A 17250-nucleotide genomic window follows, 5' to 3' on the forward strand; every position below is an offset into this window, starting at 1 on the left:
TAAACCCGTTGCCTGTGTCTCCCGCAGCTCCCTCTTCTCCAAAGCCTCATTAAACGCCTCCAGGAGATGTGGTGCTAGGTCTTCAACTCCTTATAGAATTCCGCCGGGTAACCATCGGGTCCCGGGGCTTCCCCGACTTTGTACCCCTTATATTGTCCAATATCTCCCTCAGCCCCAGGGGCTCTTCTAGCACCTGCCTCTTCGCCTCCTCCAACTGTGGAAACTCCAGTTCATCTAAGAACCGCTCTACATCCCCTTCTTCAGGTCCGCCCTGGACAGCTACTTATAATAATCCCTAAACACCTAGTTTATCTTTCCCCCCCCCCCCCCCCCCCTCCGACACCATACTGCCTGTTTTTATATTTCTTGTTAATTTTCTCTCTTATTCCAATTTCTCCCTTTTTGTTTTTTTTTAAGTAATTCTTTGTTGATTTCTAAACCTTTCCCAAACTTCTGCCTTATCACTAAATGTTGCTGCGTTGTACACTTTTGATTCAATTTGATACCATCCTTAACTTCCTTAGTTATCTATAGATGGTGCATTCTTCTAGTGCAGTCTTTCTTCCTCAATGGAATATATCTTTGTTACGAGTTACAAAATATCTTCTTACATGTCTCCCACTGCATCTCCACCACCTTAGTTTTAATCCATTTACCAGTTACTTTAGTTAACTCTGTCTTCAGGCCCATGTTTACATTTAAGACACTCGTTATGGACCTACATTTCTCATATAGGCATTATGTAGAGAGAACTAAAATCGAAACAGAAGCCAGGATAAAAATGCTCTCTGGAGGTAATTTCCAGCAGTTTATGAAGGAGTTCAGCTGCTCTTAGATTCACTCACGACTTCACTCCACCGGTTTGCCATGTAATCCCCTCGATGCCAATTACCATCTCCTTCTAAGTTTCTTTTCACAAAAGCCAAATTTCTCTGGTCAAGGTAACGAGTACTCATGCAGTGAATTACTCATTTTTACAATTGTTGGCAGCAACCTCATGTCAGTTTCAGGCACTCCTATAGTAGGTACAGCAGAAGTAAACATTGCATTCCCCAGTATATCAATATCTTAATCTTATCTGCATGGCGCTACATACATGTTTTGGTTTTCAAGATGCTGCACCTTCCTCTGCAGTTCCTGGTTTTGGATGGTGCATGCCACAACTCTATAATACAAAGAAACACAATCATTGTATTAGAATATCCACAGTTGAAGGGAGAGTCCTGATACAAATATAAAATTCAATACAAATATTTGTTTAAAAAATTATTTATTCAATCGTACCTGCTCTCCAGACCATCAATATAATTCTTTTTCTTTTTGCGACTCTCCTGCGCTGACTGTTTGTTTCTAATCTTCCTTCTGATTCTTTTTAAAGCTCGTTCCTCTGACTGCAATTGAATGAAAGTTTGTGAAATAAAAGCCACCTAAATTACTGAGGGACTACATTGTTTGTTTTATCCACCAATTTAGATCGTCTCATTTTCAGAATTATACTTTCCATGAAACAATTCAAGACACTGTCTCTCATCCACCAAACTGACAGACAGTGCCTTCCCATTTCAAATCTACGCCAAGTGGCTCAAATGTGTTGGACCAATCAGTGGTGAGTGGATTGTTAAGGGTTTCATTGTTCATCCCTGCAGTATATGGTTGCAGCAAAGTGGGGCCTTTGCAAAGAACCTCCAAATCCAGTGGCAGCTACATCAATGCCCCCCCCCCAACAGCAGGAAGTTTGGTCCTCAAAGCATCCTTCAAGAGGTCACAAACCCATGCCAACTCACAGGAGACCCTAGCTTGTGACCGAGCAAAATAGACAAGGCTCATTTGGGAAGGCACCAAAGACATCAAGAGATTTTAGTGGGAATTTTAGTGGGAACGTGCAGAGGTGAAGTCGAGACATCAGAGGGAGCACGCAAATCCCCAAACTACCCATTTACCCGACACTTCAAATAGCAGCTGCCTGGCATTGGACATTCAGAATTCTCCCTCAGTGTACCCAAACAGGTGCCAGAATGTGGGATTTTCACAGTAACTTCATTGCAGTGTTAATGTAAGCCGACTTGTGACAATAATAAAGTTTATTATTATTATGTAGCAAATTCTGCAGGGCGAGAATACGGTAGCATTGTGGTACCACTATGGCTTCACAGTGCCAGGGTCCCAGGTGTGATTCCTGGCTTGGGTCACTGTCTGTGTGGAGTCTGCACGTTCTCCCCATGTCTGTGTGGATTTCCTCCGGGTGCTCCGGTTTCCTCACACAATTCCCAAAAGACATGCTATTAGGTAATTTGGACATTCTGAATTCCCCCTCAGTGTACCCGAACAGGCAGCGGAATGTGGTGACTAGGGGATTTTCACAGTAACTTCATTGTAGTGTTAATGTAAGCCTACTTGTGACAATAAAAATTATTAAAAAAACAAAATTGGACTTATCGGCAATCTCAGAACCCATCGCACCAGAGGGCAAACAAGTTATTCTTGATCCAGAGGGAACGCCTTAGATGGAAGATTAATGCAACAAAAAAATCAAATTCTCTCTGAGTAGGTAAACCACAATAAAGTTGCTCTGACCTTTGTGAGGGGTAGGTTTGAAGGTAAATCCACACCATCTTTGGCTAAAAGTCTTTTTTCCTCATCAGTCAGAACCAATTCATCAAAGCAAAACTGGATAAAGAATAGGAAAATATTAAGAGACCATGTCTGACACACACTTCAATCAAATGTTTTTGATAAGTGAAAACATGTTTCTGACAATTTACAAATATATCACAGGATAATTTCCAGGACGTAGACACTGCAAAGTTTGTGTTTCCCAAACTTCTGCCTTATCTGCAGAGCAGCCAGGAACAAGAGGTGCTGCCAAGGTTCGCAGCAGGACCTCAGGCTCATTTTAATTCAATTTAAATGGCTCCAAAAATCCAAGCAACAAGTCTTATTTAAATGTAATTTGCTCACCCATACGGTTAAACTGTACGTTAGGCTAATTTGTAGCTAGTTTGGGTTGAATTGCAAAAATTTACTAATATCAGCTTCAAGCTGATCCCCGTCAACTTTGCACAATTCAGAAAATTCCACATTGCAGTGAGAAAGAGGATCATTTTATTCCAAAGAAAGTTTCTGCTACTCGATTGTCTCTTGGCTGAATTCATTTTTAGTTTTAATCTACACCATGCAACTCTCAGACTATGTCATGTACGTAGAGTTGGCCAGGAAGCTTGTTCCCAGGCCTAAGTCAACACCACTCTTGAAATAGCTACCAAGACTTCCAGGCTGTGCGCTGCCATCATCCAATAAAGACGACAGCTTGTTTCCAAACTGCTTGTGGTGCTACTTCATTTGTGTGTGTGCGCGCGCACGCATGTGCCTACACAACAGGCACAATAGGCAGCACGGTAGCATGGTGGTTAGCATAAATGCTTCACAGCTCCAGGGTCCCAGGTTCGATTCCCGGCTGGGTCACTGTCTGTGTGGAGTCTGCACGTCCTCCCCGTGTGTGCGTGGGTTTCCTCCGGGTGCTCCGGTTTCCTCCCACAATCCAAAGATGTGCGGGTTAGGTGGATTGGCCATGCTAAATTGCCCGTAGTGTCCTAAAACGTAAGGTTAAGGGGGGGGGGGGGTTGTTGGGTTACGGGTATAGGGTGGATACGTGGGTTTGAGTAGGGTGATCATTGCTCGGCACAACATCGAGGGCCGAAGGGCCTGTTCTGTGCTGTACTGTTCTATGTTCTAACTGGTGAAAAGTGCCCCTGTTGCCCCATTCACATACCAATGTAATACACTGGGTTGCACTAATAAAAGAATACAGGGGATAGTTTGCATCTCATCTGGACTGAGGGTGGAGGTGAATATTCACTTGAAACAATGGGCGGGATCTTCCAGATGTTCCCACCGGTGGGATCTTCTGGTCTCTCCAAAGGCGAACCCCACACGGTGGGTTCCCCGGCAACAGGACAGGCGAGCCATGCAAAATGCCGCAGACATTGGGCAGGACCGGAAGATCCCGCCGGCAGCCAATAGCAAGCTGCCTCCGCCACAGGAAAATCCCGCCCAATATTTCTTCGAGGAGTGGAGTAAATTGAATTAAAACACCAGGACGAGCAAAGTGTGTAACTTTCAATAATACCCTGTAGTCACATGATGCCGCCTTCACCTCTTTACAGAGGGACTTGACCCACCTTATTGATGAGCACCTTATTGATGAGCACCTTATTGATGAGCACCTTATTGATGAGCACCTTATTGATGAGCACCTTATTGATGAGCACCTTATTGATGAGCACCTTATTGATGAGCACCTTATTGATGAGCACCTTATTGATGAGCACCTTATTGATGAGCACCTTATTGATGAGCACCTTATTGATGAGCACCTTATTGATGAGCACCTTATTGATGAGCACCTTATTGATGAGCACCTTATTGATGAGCACCTTATTGATGAGCACCTTATTGATGAGCACCTTATTGATGTCATCTGGAAGTGGGAGAGGAAAACCATGTAGCTCAATCCTGTAAGGGCCCACACTTCTCTACTCCCACCAAATAAATTACTTTTTTTTTTTTTTACACAAACCTCAATTCAAAGTAAGTGTTTGTGAAAATTAATTTCAATATTCCCTTACTTGACTTGTGTTATGGTTTTGCTGCAGATCTTCAATGGTGAGGGTTACAAGGCCAGTGCTTTCTTCTGCAGGAATTACTTGTGGGTTTTCAGCCAGAAAGTCAGGTTCCCAGTCTTCTATTGTGAAAAATAATGATATATGTTGTGTTCAAATAATTGTTACACACTAAATAAACACCAATTAAATAACTTGACAAATGGAAGGACAATTTGACAAACTTCAAAACTTCGGTGGAAAAAACAATAGATATTTTGCACGGGTGAAGGGTTGCATGGGGAGCAGACAGGAAGATTTTGCCATTTTGGACCCATGGGCTGCCCATTACTTGGACCCTTCTCTCCAAGGAGGAAGTGAGACCATTCACTACTTGACCAGACTGAACATAGATTGCTAACACGTAACAGGTTCGCCTTTTTTTTCATTCTTTCATGAAATGTGAACATCACGGTCTGGCCAGAATTTGTTGCTCATCCTTAATTTCTCTCAAGAAGGTGGCAATGAGCAGCTTTCTTGAACCTCTGCAGTTCATCTGGTGTGGGTATTTCCACAGTGCTGTTAGGAGTGGAGATTTTGATCCGGTGACAGTGAAGGAATGGCAATATAGCTCCAAGTCAAGACGGTGTGTGGTTTGGAGGGGAACTTGCAGGTGATGGGTCTTCCCATGCATCTGATGCCCTTGTCCTTCTAGGTGGTAGAGGTCGTGGGCTTGGAAGGTGATGTTGAAGGGGCCTCAGTGAATCTTGTAGATGGTACACACCGCTAGCACTGTGCATCAGAGATGGAGGGAGTGAATGCTTAAGTTGGTGGATGGGGTGTTGATCAAGTGTGCGGTTTTGTTCTGCAAGGTATTGAGCATTTTCAGTGTTGTTGGAGCAGCACTCACCCAGGAAAGGGGAGTATATTCCTTCATATTCCTTGTAAATGGTGGACGGACGAACTTTGGGAAGTCAGGAAATGTATTGCTTACTGAATTCTCAGCCTCTGGCTTGCTCTGGCTGCTCCAGTATTTACATAGCTAGTCTAATTTAGTTTCTGGTCAATGGCAAGCCCCAGAATGTTGATAATGGGGGATTCCATGCTGGTGATGCTGCTAAATGTCATGGGAAATGGTTATATTCTCTCCTGCTAGAGATGGCCATTGCCCATCACTGAGCCAGCAAGTAATAATTTCTGCCACCTATCATGCCAAGCTTGAATGTTGGCCAGCTCTTGCTGTGTTTGTACAGGCTGCTTGAGAATCCGAGGAGTGGTGAATGGCACTGAACATTGTGAAATGATCAGCGACCACCCTCACTTCTGACCTTATGATGAAGAGAAGTTATGTGGTAGCCAATATTACAAAGCGAATGCTGAAAACACCAAACCAATAACCATATATTTGCCATTTTACCCCTTCAGCTGTCTTATGGGGCTTGTGCTAAAGCTTTCAAAATACACCTTTTCCATTTCACAACTTAATTTAAAAAATATAATCTTCAAAACCTGCATAACTGAAATTTATAAAATAAAGTTGGAGGTGGTGACAAAATAAAATCTTTGCAAATGCCCTCTGTAGCAAGTGGTAATTCATTTTGTTTAGACTTCGACAATTAACTTTCACTGAGAAGGAAACACTTTAACCTACTCTTCCTCACTGCTCCTTTCAAAATTTAGATAATACTGGTCCCGTGTTGTTCGTCATGGACCATCAAAAAGACGTGAAGCACAGCTCATTAATAAAACATGTTTATGCATTTAAAAGACAAATACTGTCTTTACTGAAATGAGAATTTGGATATTTTTGAGGTTAGGAAAGGGATTTGCCGCTATTCCAATTTGGGACTTGGAAGGAGAAATTAAATAAACTGTTCCCCTGAAAGAAACTGAGTAAACAATTAAGCAGGAAGCATACCTTTAAAATAGCAGAAAACCTGTTGGATCACTCACAATAGCTATAATAGAATCTTTACTATTCCATTTGAAATCCATTGAGCAATTTCAGGTTCTATAGTGCCTAACAAATTGACAGGCCTGGTCATATATATTTGTGGCTGTGCATTGGTAGGAGGAATTTTTTAAAACCACCTACTCCTTGGAAATTAGCGGTCTAAAGGTTGCATAGGGATCAAAATTTATAGCTTGACAAAACATTCAGCGCAGCAATACAGATTAACAAAGGCAGTGAAAGTGAAAAGACCAAGGGCGACATGGCGGCGCAGTGGTTAGCACTGCCGCCTCACTGCGTTGAGAACCCAGCATGATCCTGGCCCTGGGGCACTGTCCGTGTGGAATTTGCACATTCTCCCTGTGTCTGCGTGGGTCTCACCCCACAACCCAAAAAGATGTGCAGGGTGGATGAATTGGCCATGCTAAATTGCCCCTTCATTACAAAAAAATTATTGGGTACTCTAAATTTATAACAAAAAATGAAAAGACCAAAAGGAATAAAATTAAAAAAGCAAAAAAGCTATGTTAAACTAATAGATACATTTATAGAGCCACACTTAGAATACAGTGTACAGTTCTGGCCTCCATATTACCACAAGGAAATAGACGAACAGGAGAGGACGCATAAAAAAATTGTAAAGATAATACCAGGACAGAGAGTCTAGAAGTATTAGGAAAATTTGAACAAACTAGGACTTTTATCATCACAAAAGTAAAAGATTGTGAGGCGATCTGATATAAACAAGAGAGAGCCTGGTACAGAACAGTTGGGCCAAACAGCCTGTTTCTATGGTGTAGATTTTATGTAATTCTATACGTAATAATGCATGCCTTTACACCTGTTTAATGAATGACAGGCTCCTCTTGAAGTTAGTATACAAGTTCAACAGTTAGCTCTTTTTGAGGGTTAACATATAGAAGCGATTTGCAGGAGAGATTGCATTCCCCGATTTTCCCCACCCCTCGCCGGTGACATCGCGAGATTCACACCCACAAAGGAAGAGAGCCTCACTTTAATGGATTTCATACAGAACATAGAACATACAGTGTTGAAGGAGGCCACTCGGTCCATTGAGTCAGCACCGACCCACTTAAGCCCTCACTTCAATAGATTTTAATATCATTACCTTGCTTCCCCCAGCTCAACATGATTCGCCCCTTACTGAATATTCAAACCTCACCAACGTGACTGACAACAGCCTTTTAAAAACAAGATTAATTCGAGGGGATCCCGCTAGAGGCGCAATTCTAAGTGTCATAAGTAGCACGAAATCTACGGAGATGGACCAATTAGCCTCCCCTCGACGCTCGGTGAATACGAGCTTCCCTGCAGAGGGGTCGGCACTCATCAGCGGGGTGAATGGACTCTTGCATAAAAGCCAGCCCAGACGGGAACCGAGCATGAGGAATCCCGGCTGGGACCCGAAGTGTACTGTGCGAATATAGCTTACTTCATAATAAAACAGTTTTCTTCACTACGCTTCCTATTTGGACTCTTCTGTGACCGCTAAAGTAACATAGCTCCCAGAGGAAAGGGAACATGCAAGGGAAAAGCCCTGGCATTGCCCCCTGTCACAGGCTGGCATTGTGCTAACCTGTGGCAGGGCAATGCCAGGGGCTGGTCCTGGCAGCGGCGGGCCTGTGCGTGTGTGTGTGTGTGGGGGGGGGGGGGGGGGGGGGGGGGGGTGGTGGAAGAGTGATTTGTGTGGAGCCGAGCTTGCTGCCTCCATATGGCCCCACCATGCGAAACCCTCACCCACTCATTCTTTTGCTTCAGAGAGTCTCGAGGTCTGGAGTGAAAAGTGGTCTGTGCAGCTGGAGAGCGACACGCCTGTCAGAGCCTGACACCTTGAATTCCGCACATAGTATCATTACCACAAATAAAAGTTATGAGAAACTATAGCATACTGGGGCAGCACAGTATGTTGTAACACCTAGTCAAATTGCATAGTGTAAAGTTGCCAATATCACCGCAACCTCAGAGAGATGAGCTGGTGGATTAGAAAGGAGACAGAAGAATAAAAAGACGCAAAAGAAGTGGAGTCAGCACCAACTGTTATCATACATGTTAAAGCATTTGGTTCAAAGCAACGTTCGTCCAACCACTCACCACAATCTTGTATGTTCCTCGATGATCTGTAAACAAAAAGACAAGCCCACAGCAATGCACGGCTAGATATTTACAATATAAAAACTGTAGACACCAACCTAAATCAATCGAGATGTCTGCTTCTACTGAAGGGTTCTCAGTCCTTACACTGTACAAACAATCGTCTTCATTCTGAGAGTTCTGATGAAGTGAATAATTATGATCTGAATGTATGACTTCAAAAAAGGATGGGCTATCAGACGGTGCAACGTCATTGCCTGATGGACTATCTTCCTGGCTGCAGTTGTTGTTGTCTTCTGATATTCCACTGTCACTGCCCAATGGAGACCAGGACATTGTGTTAGGGGCCTCATCCTCAAAAGGACCGATGATAGAGTTGAAGAAATCCTCAGTGTCGTGGTCATTCAACATCTGTAAATGCAATAGGGAGGTGCAGGGAATTTAAGTTTGTACCAAAAAGACAATTGGTAGAGCATGGATAAATACTAACTGCCCATTGGATAACTACAGACAGCCCACTGGATAAATGCTGACAAAATAACATCCCATTGGATAAATATAAACCGCCCTTTGGATAAATTCTGACAGATCATTAGGACTAGCTGGAGAGAAAAAGAAAACATTGGGCAGATGGGATGGGATTTCCAGTCGTGGTGAAGGCAATGAATTTTTAAACAGCTCGCCACATTTTCTGGCCCCACCCCTGCCGAGACAGGGCCAGAAAATTCCGCCCATTGCTTTTCCACATTATCCATAATTGGATCTTTACTGCTGTTTTGTTCCAGACCAGCTTGTGCAAGTTTTAGTTCCAATGATGGCAAACTGATATTTGAACCAAAGGAAGCATGTGACCAAACAAATTTAGACATTAAGCTTTTGAATATTCGAGCTTTGCAAATTTCTACCACAGCTTTGGCAGGCAGGGAGTGCTGCCCATCCCAATAGTCCAACCCATGGCTGATTTCCCAAAGAAAATGGTCATGTAAACATTGTCAGTGGGCTCCCAGAAGCATTCCCATCACGTTTCAAGGAGCCAGCATGGGAACAGGAGGTGCAGAATGGCTGTAGCATGTCTGAGCTTTCTGCAATGAAGCATGGCTGGCAGTCTTAACAATTGGCCACAACCCGTTTCCTTTTTAAAAATTGCCTGTACTTTGCTTTAGTGTGTGAAATTAATTAATTGTGATTACTATCCTGAATACCTATTACCTCTTGGGCCAGGATTTTCCAGCCCCTCCCACCTGATTGCAAAATACAGTCCCTTCCGAACAAAATGGCAATTTAAATGGCCTACTCCATCTGCTGGCTGGAGACAGATAGTGGTGGAACCCTAAAATCCTGGCCTAGATAAATGAACCACTTCACACACAGAATTTCACACAAATTTACAGTGCAGAAGGAGGCCATTCGGCCCATTGAGTCTGCACCGGCCCTTGGAAAGATCACCCTACCTAAGCCCACACCTCCACCCTATCCCCACACTTCCACCCTATCCCCGTAACCCCACCTTACCTTTTATTTTTTTGGACACTAAAGGCAATTTAGCATGGTCAATCCACCTACTCCTGCACAAATCTGGACTGTGGGAGGAAACCGGAGCACCCGGAGGAAACCCACGTCGACGCGGAGAGAATGTGAAGACTCCGCACAGACAATGACCCAAGCCGCAAATCGAACCTGGGACCCTGGCGCCGTGCAGCCATTGTGCTAACCACCATGCTACCGTGCTGCCCCTTTTTGCTAATACAAAGCTTCTCCTTTTGGAAGAGAATACAAACCCATTATGTTTGTATATTGTTGTTTTTATTTATTCTTTTATGGGATGTGAGCATCACAGGCAAGGCCAGCATTTGTTGGCCATCCCTAATTGCCTTAGAACTGAGTGATTTGCTGGGCCGTTTCAGAAGACAGTTAAATGTCAACCACAATGTTGTGGGTCTGGAGTCAGGATCAAGTACCGTTGGCTTTTAATTCCAGATTTATTTTATTAATTACATTTAAATTCCACCAGCTGCCATGGTGGGATGTGAACCTGTGTCCCCAAATCCTTAGCCTGGGGCCTCTGGGTTACGAGTAGTCCAATGGTATTACCCAACTAACCAATTAAAATAAATCAAATAAACTGAGGGACAAATCAAAGGGACAGCCCCTTAAAGTGATGCTGCCATAAACAAATCACAAATGAAACTTAAAGCATCAAACCAAAACATAATTTAGAGAGTCGATAACGCACCTTAATCCCCGAGGTTCCTTTTGGGCATGGAGTGCCACAGCGGTGCTGGTGGACACCACATGCTCCCTCTTCAAGGACACCCAGCAATGAATGTAGCTGCGGTAGAGGGGCAGACAGTCAGGCTGGACACCCCCCCCCCCCCCCCCTTGGTTGCCTGCTGCCTGGACTTGTTGATGGCTAATTCGGCCAGGCCCAGGAGTAGGTTCTTGAGCAGGTCCTACTCCTTCCCCCGCCCCCATCCACACTGGGTGTTCAGTGGTATTACCACCACACCGCCGTCTCCCCCATTATCTGCTCTCAGTTAGCGTGTGCTACAATCTCAGTAGTTCTTAGGAGGGTTAGTAGTTCAATATGACACACACAAAGAACTGGCATTTATGAACTGAAGGACAACCAGTACACCTGAGGAACTATACAAAAACACCTTCAAATGAAGAGGACGGGGAAAAAAAAAGGAGATAATGACTAAACACTTACATCATGTTCACACAGTCCCCACTCCTTCATGAAATTGGTGCCATCACCAAACTCCTCATGTGGAAGTGGTCCAGACTGTTGCTGCTGCAACAGCAACTCTAGCAGCTCATTATCAAGGTCAAGGGCATTGCTAAGAGACATCTAAGGGGAGGGGGAAGAGAGAAGAAGGATATACTTTAACAAGAAATTTAAACTGTTCATAAATGCAGTTCTACTATAATAAGACCCATGACCTTATGTGTATCACACAAATATTAAGATTACAAGGCTAATGAGAAATATGCAGAACATTTGCATAGACCAGAATACATCCGTCACCTTAGATAACACTTGCCGCAACCAGTTTTACTTTCAAGGGAGGTACCTACACTTGTTTATGCAAAACTCGACTTATAATTAATTGCTGCATATTAACAGATATGGCACATAAACAAAAATCTTTGGGTGTGAAGATATAAAATAATCAAATAATCCGGAACTAATGACAGGGAGTAGGACAGCTTGATCTTGGTTTCGGACAAGGCTCCGCACAACATCGAGGGCCGAAGGGCCTGTTCTGTGCTGTACTGTTCTATGTTCTTGCACCTGAATATATGCAAACCATAAGAAGCAACTGCTGTGCCCCTTTTCTGAAGTGAGTAATCTGAACTATTAGTTGATTCTTAGAAATAAGCAGCTTGACAAACACATGACTACTTCCTTGAAGCTGAAGGGCTGTAACTTCATGCACCAGAGGCTGAGCTGCCTTAACCTCTTTGTGGGAGTCCCAGCCTTCCTTCAAGCTCCAGCTACTGCCATTCTCAAATCGCTGCAATTCTTTTGCTGCCATTTGAATGCCAAAGAGATCTGGGTAGATCTGTTAGAGGTAGCAGTGAATGCCGTTACTGTGGATGGAGCTATCTGCAATTTTACAACAGACTTTTGCTCCTCCTCAGCCAAGGAAGGCATGGGGGAGTAGAGGGCATGAGGGAGTAGAAGGGGAAAGAAGGGGTAAAAGGAATTAGGAAGCATGTCTTGACGTTTGAGCTGGGTTATTAGTTACAGCTGGAAGGTCAAATTTGTTTCTGTTATTGTAGAACCATGCAGAGGACCCACACTATGATTGTTACCCAACAACTCCTCTTGCATGGAGAAGTCCACTGTGCAAAGGACATGTCCTGATGCCCCCACTGCGTTCTATGATTCTAATATTCTATAGGACATGCTGATGCTTTTTTGCCTGACATTGCTAAGACGATCCTCGAGTTGGTAGGAATTTACTTTGAACAAAGAAAAAAATAACACTTTTTAAAAACTAAGTACAGCAACAAGAAAGCATAACAGCTGAACAAATACAGTTGTAATGTTAGGCCCCACCATCTATGCTGGAAAAATGCTTTGAAGCTAATCCTTTTTAATAAACTAAGTCTTCCATGCAGCATTCTACAAATACCTTCTCCTTTATTTAAAAGATCCCAAAGTTATGAAACAGGGCAGTACAATGTTTAAAAACCAGGAGGGGATTGCAGAGGCAATCTTCTGTCACAAGGCAGGATTCCATCCCTCAAAGCATGCAGTACTCTATTGCAGAAACAGGTTCGACTCAATGAAAACCCAAGAGATGGTGAAACATTGTAAATTTGTATTGTACACAATTTAATTACCTTACAATTACTTTGACAATGGTGTTTCATTGATAGAGTCGCAGACCACACTATTACACAACTGTGGAACCAAATGTTAATTACGAGTGAAAAATAATTATGTGTTCAATGACCGCAGAACCAAATAGATTTCATTGCCATTCCTTTTGCAAGGATGTGAAGCAACCTATAACCCAAATATTACAGGTCCATCAGAGTATGGTTCACCTGCAAGTATTTCAACGCTGCAAACCCTTTTATCAAATTACACAGCAGAGTTCGGATTTCAAAATACTCTGAATAGATTAAAACTCCATTTGAAAGCAAAGGAGAAACTTCTCATTCCTTCAAGAATTTCGAGCAGGATTGCTTCCTGGAATCAGCACCGCACAATCTCCTGCAGGAAGATCAAGTTTTAAACTTGAAATTACCAAAGCTACTGAAGTGTTTATTGAGCTGAACAGAGATTGGAAGCCCAATCAACGACTCTGCTTTTAATACGCATCCTGAAAAGGAGACGCGTATCAATTTGTTTTTTTTATATATTAAGAACCAAACGAATGACAACTGCTGCGACTGCACATTTCCCTCTCCACCCTCAGCACCTAACACCATGAGCATGATTCAGTGCAGCTCCCATTTCAAACAGGCAACAGCAGTGAGAAGATATCCCCCATGGGTCCTGATGTGCTGTCTTACCATGGGTCCTGATGTGCTGTCTTACCCTGGGTCCTGGCTGTGCTATCTTACCCTGGGTCCTGACTCTGTTGTCTTACCCTGGGTCCTGCCTGTGCTGCCTTACCCTGGGTCCTGGCTGTACTGTCTTACCCTGGGTCCTGGCTGTACTGTCTTACCCTGGGTCCTGGTCCTGGCTGTGCTGTCTTACCCTGGGTCCTGGCTGTGCTGCCTTACCCTGGGTCCTGGCTGTACTGCCTTACCCTGGGTCCTGGCTGTGCTGCCTTACCCTGGGTCCTGGCTGTGCTGCCTTACCCTGGGTCCTGGCTGTGCTGTCTTACCCTGGGTCCTGGCTGTGCTGTCTTACCCTGGGTCCTGGCTCTGTTGTCTTACCCTGGGTCCTGGCCATGCTATCTTACCCTGGATCATGGCTGTGCTGTCTTACCCTGGGTCCTGGCTGTGCTGCCTTACCCTGGGTCCTGGCTGTGCTGCCTTACCCTGGGTCCTGCCTGTGCTGTCTTACCCTGGGTCCTGCCTGTGCTGTCTTACCCTGGGTCCTGGCTGTACTGTCTTACCCTGGATCCTGGCTCTGTTGTCGTACCCTGGGTCCTGGCTGCGCTGTCTTACCCTGGGTCCTGGCTGTACTGTCTTACCCTGGGTCCTGGCTGTACTGTCTTACCCTGGGTCCTGGCTGTACTGTCTTACCCTGGGTCCTGGCTGTACTGTCTTACCCTGGGTCCTGGCTCTGTTGTCGTACCCTGGGTCCTGGCTGTGCTGCCTTACCCTGGGTCCTGGCTGTACTGCCTTACCCTGGGTCCTGGCTGTACTGTCTTACCCTGGGTTCTGGCTGTGCTGTCTTACCCTGGGTCCTGGCTGTACTGTCTTACCCTGGGTCCTGGCTGTGCTCTTACCCTGAGTCCTGGCCGAGCTGTCTTACCCTGGGTCCTGGCTGTACTGCCTTACCCTGGGTCCTGGCTGTGCTGCCTTACCCTGGGTCCTGGCTGTGCTCTTACCCTGGGTCCTGGCTGTACTGTCTTACCCTGGGTCCTGGCTGTACTGTCTTACCCTGGGTCCTGGCTGTACTGTCTTACCATGAGTCCTGGCTGTACTGTCTTACGCTGGGTCCTGAAGGTGCTGCCTTACCCTGGGTCCTGACTCTGTTGTCTTACCCTGGGTCCTGGCTGTGCTGTCTTACCCTGGGTCCTGGCTGTGATGCCTTACCCTGGGTCCTGGCTCTGTTGTCTTACCCTGGGTCCTGGCTGTGCTGCCTTACCCTGGGTCCTGGCTCTGTTGTCTTACCCTGGGTCCTGGCTGTGCTGTCTTACCCTGGGTCCTGGCTGTGCTGTCTTACCCTGGGTCCTGGCTGTGCTGTCTTACCCTGGGTCCTGGCTCTGTTGTCTTACCCTGGGTCTTTGCTGTACTGTCTTACCCTGGGTCCTGGCCATGCTGTCTTACCCTGGGTCCTGGCCATGCTGTCATACCCTGGGTCCTGGCTGTGTTGTCTTACCCTGGGTCCTGGCTCTGTTGTCTTACCCTGGGTCCTGGCCGTGCTGTCTTACCCTGGGTCCTGGCTCTGTTGTCTTACCCTGGGTCCTGGCCGTGCTGTCTTACCCTGGGTCCTGGCTCTGTTGTCTTACCCTGGGTCCTGGCTGTACGGCCTTACCCTGGGTCCTGGCCGTGCTGTCTTACCCTGGGTCCTGGCTGTACTGTCTTACCCTGGGTCCTGGCTGTGCTCTTACCCTGGGTCCTGGCTGTGCTCTTACCCTGGGTCCTGGCTGTGCTGTCTTACCCTGGGTCCTGGCTGTGTTGCCTTACCCTGGGTCCTGGCTGTGCTGTCTTACCCTGGGTCCTGGCTGTGCTGTCTTACCCTGGGTCCTGGCCGTGCTGTCTTACCCTGGGTCCTGGCTCTGTTGTCTTACCCTGGGTCCTGGCTCTGTTGTCTTACCCTGGGTCCTGGCTGTGCTGCCTTACCCTGGGTCCTGGCTGTGTTGTCTTACCCTGGGTCCTGGCTGTGTTGTCTTACCCTGGGTCCTGGCTGTGCTCTTACCCTGGGTCCTGGCTGTGCTGTCTTACCCTGGGTCCTGGCTGTGCTGTCTTACCCTGGGTCCTGGCTCTGTTGTCTTACCCTGGGTCCTGGCTGTGCTGTCTTATCCTGGGTCCTGGCTCTGTTGTCTTACCCTGGGTCCTGATGTGCTGCCTTACCCTGGGTCCTGGCTGTACGGCCTTACCCTGGGTCCTGGCCGAGCTGTCTTACCCTGGGTCCTGGCTCTGTTGTCTTACCCTGGGTCCTGGCTGTGCTGTCTTACCCTGGGTCCTGGTCATGCTGTCTTACCCTGGGTCCTGGCGGTGCTGCCTTACCCAGGGTCCTGGCTGTGTTGTCTTACCCTGGGTCCTGGCTGTGCTGTCTTACCCTGGGTCCTGGCTCTGTTGTCTTACCCTGGGTCCTGGCTGTGCTGCCTTACCCTGGGTCCTGGCCGTACTGTCTTACCCTGGGTCCTGGCTGTGTTGTCTTACCCTGGGTCCTGGCTCTGTTGTCTTACCCTGGGTCCTGGCTGTGCTGCCTTACCCTGGGTCCTGGCTCTGTTGTCTTACCCTGGGTCCTGGCTGTGCTGTCTTACCCTGGGTCCTGGCTGTGTTGTCTTACCCTGGGTCCTGGCTCTGTTGTCTTACCCTGGGTCCTGGCCGTACTGTCTTACCCTGGGTCCTGGCTGTGTTGTCTTACCCTGGGTCCTGGCTCTGTTGTCTTACCCTGGGTCCTGGCTGTGCTGTCTTACCCTGGGTCCTGGCTCTGTTGTCTTACCCTGGGTCCTGGCCGTACTGTCTTACCCTGGGTCCTGGCTGTGTTGTCTTACCCTGGGTCCTGGCTCTGTTGTCTTACCCTGGGTCCTGGCTGTGCTGTCTTACCCTGGGTCCTGGCTGTGCTGTCTTACCCTGGGTCCTGGCTCTGTTGTCTTACCCTGGGTCCTGGCTCTGTTGTCTTACCCTGGGTCCTGGCTCTGTTGTCTTACCCTGGGTCCCGGCTGTGTTGTCTTACCCTGGGTCCTGGCTCTGTTGTCTTACCCTGGGTCCTGATGTGCTGTCTTACCCTGGGTCCTGGCCGTGCTGTCTTACCCTGGGTCCTGGCTGTGCTGCATTACCCTGGGTCCTGGCCGTGCTCTTACCATGGGTCCTGGCCATGCTGTCTTACCCTGGGTCCTTGCTCTGTTGTCTTACCATGGGTCCTGGCTGTGCTGTCTTACCCTGGGTCCTGGCGGTGCTGCCTTACCCTGGGTCCTGGCCATGCTGTCTTACCCTGGGTCCTGGTCCTGGCGGTGCTGCCTTACCCTGGGTCCTGGCTGTACTGTCTTACCCTGGGTCCTGGCTGTACTGTCTTACCCTGGGTCCTGGCTGTACTGTCTTACCCTGGGTCCTGGCTGTACTGTCTTACCCTGGGTCCTGGCTGTGCTGCCTTACCCTGGGTCCTGGCTGTACTGCCTTACCCTGGGTCCTGGCTGTACTGTCTTACCCTGGATCCTGGCTGTACTGTCTTACCCTGGGTCCTGGCTGTGCTGTCTTACCCTGGGTCCTGGCTGTACTGTCTTA

The 17250-nt window shown here is 46.8% G+C and overlaps 1 protein-coding gene across 6 annotated transcripts in view; it reads right to left on the minus strand.

Moving 5' to 3' along the window:
* Positions 1-17250, minus strand: part of LOC119962734 (cyclic AMP-responsive element-binding protein 3-like protein 3) — a 30809-nt gene that overhangs the window by 13206 nt on the left and 353 nt on the right. For 2 of the 6 annotated variants that reach the window (XM_038790723.1, XM_038790724.1), the window contains exons 2-7: positions 11372-11512; positions 8760-9072; positions 4626-4741; positions 2575-2667; positions 1285-1391; positions 1097-1165 (exon numbers count right to left, since the gene is read on the minus strand). In XM_038790723.1, coding sequence (XP_038646651.1) covers positions 1097-1165; positions 1285-1391; positions 2575-2667; positions 4626-4741; positions 8760-9072; positions 11372-11512 — 839 coding nt within the window. Of the gene's footprint in view, positions 1-1096; positions 1166-1284; positions 1392-2574; positions 2668-4625; positions 4742-8759; positions 9073-11371; positions 11513-14035; positions 14057-15149; positions 15174-16959; positions 16967-17199; positions 17212-17250 lie in introns of those variants that run through there. The other 4 variants (XM_038790727.1, XM_038790726.1, XM_038790728.1 and 1 more) reach the window with 4 other exon arrangements.

Source organism: Scyliorhinus canicula, chromosome 3 (assembly GCF_902713615.1).
Source record: "Scyliorhinus canicula chromosome 3, sScyCan1.1, whole genome shotgun sequence".
In the NCBI taxonomy this organism is placed as follows: domain Eukaryota; kingdom Metazoa; phylum Chordata; class Chondrichthyes; order Carcharhiniformes; family Scyliorhinidae; genus Scyliorhinus; species Scyliorhinus canicula.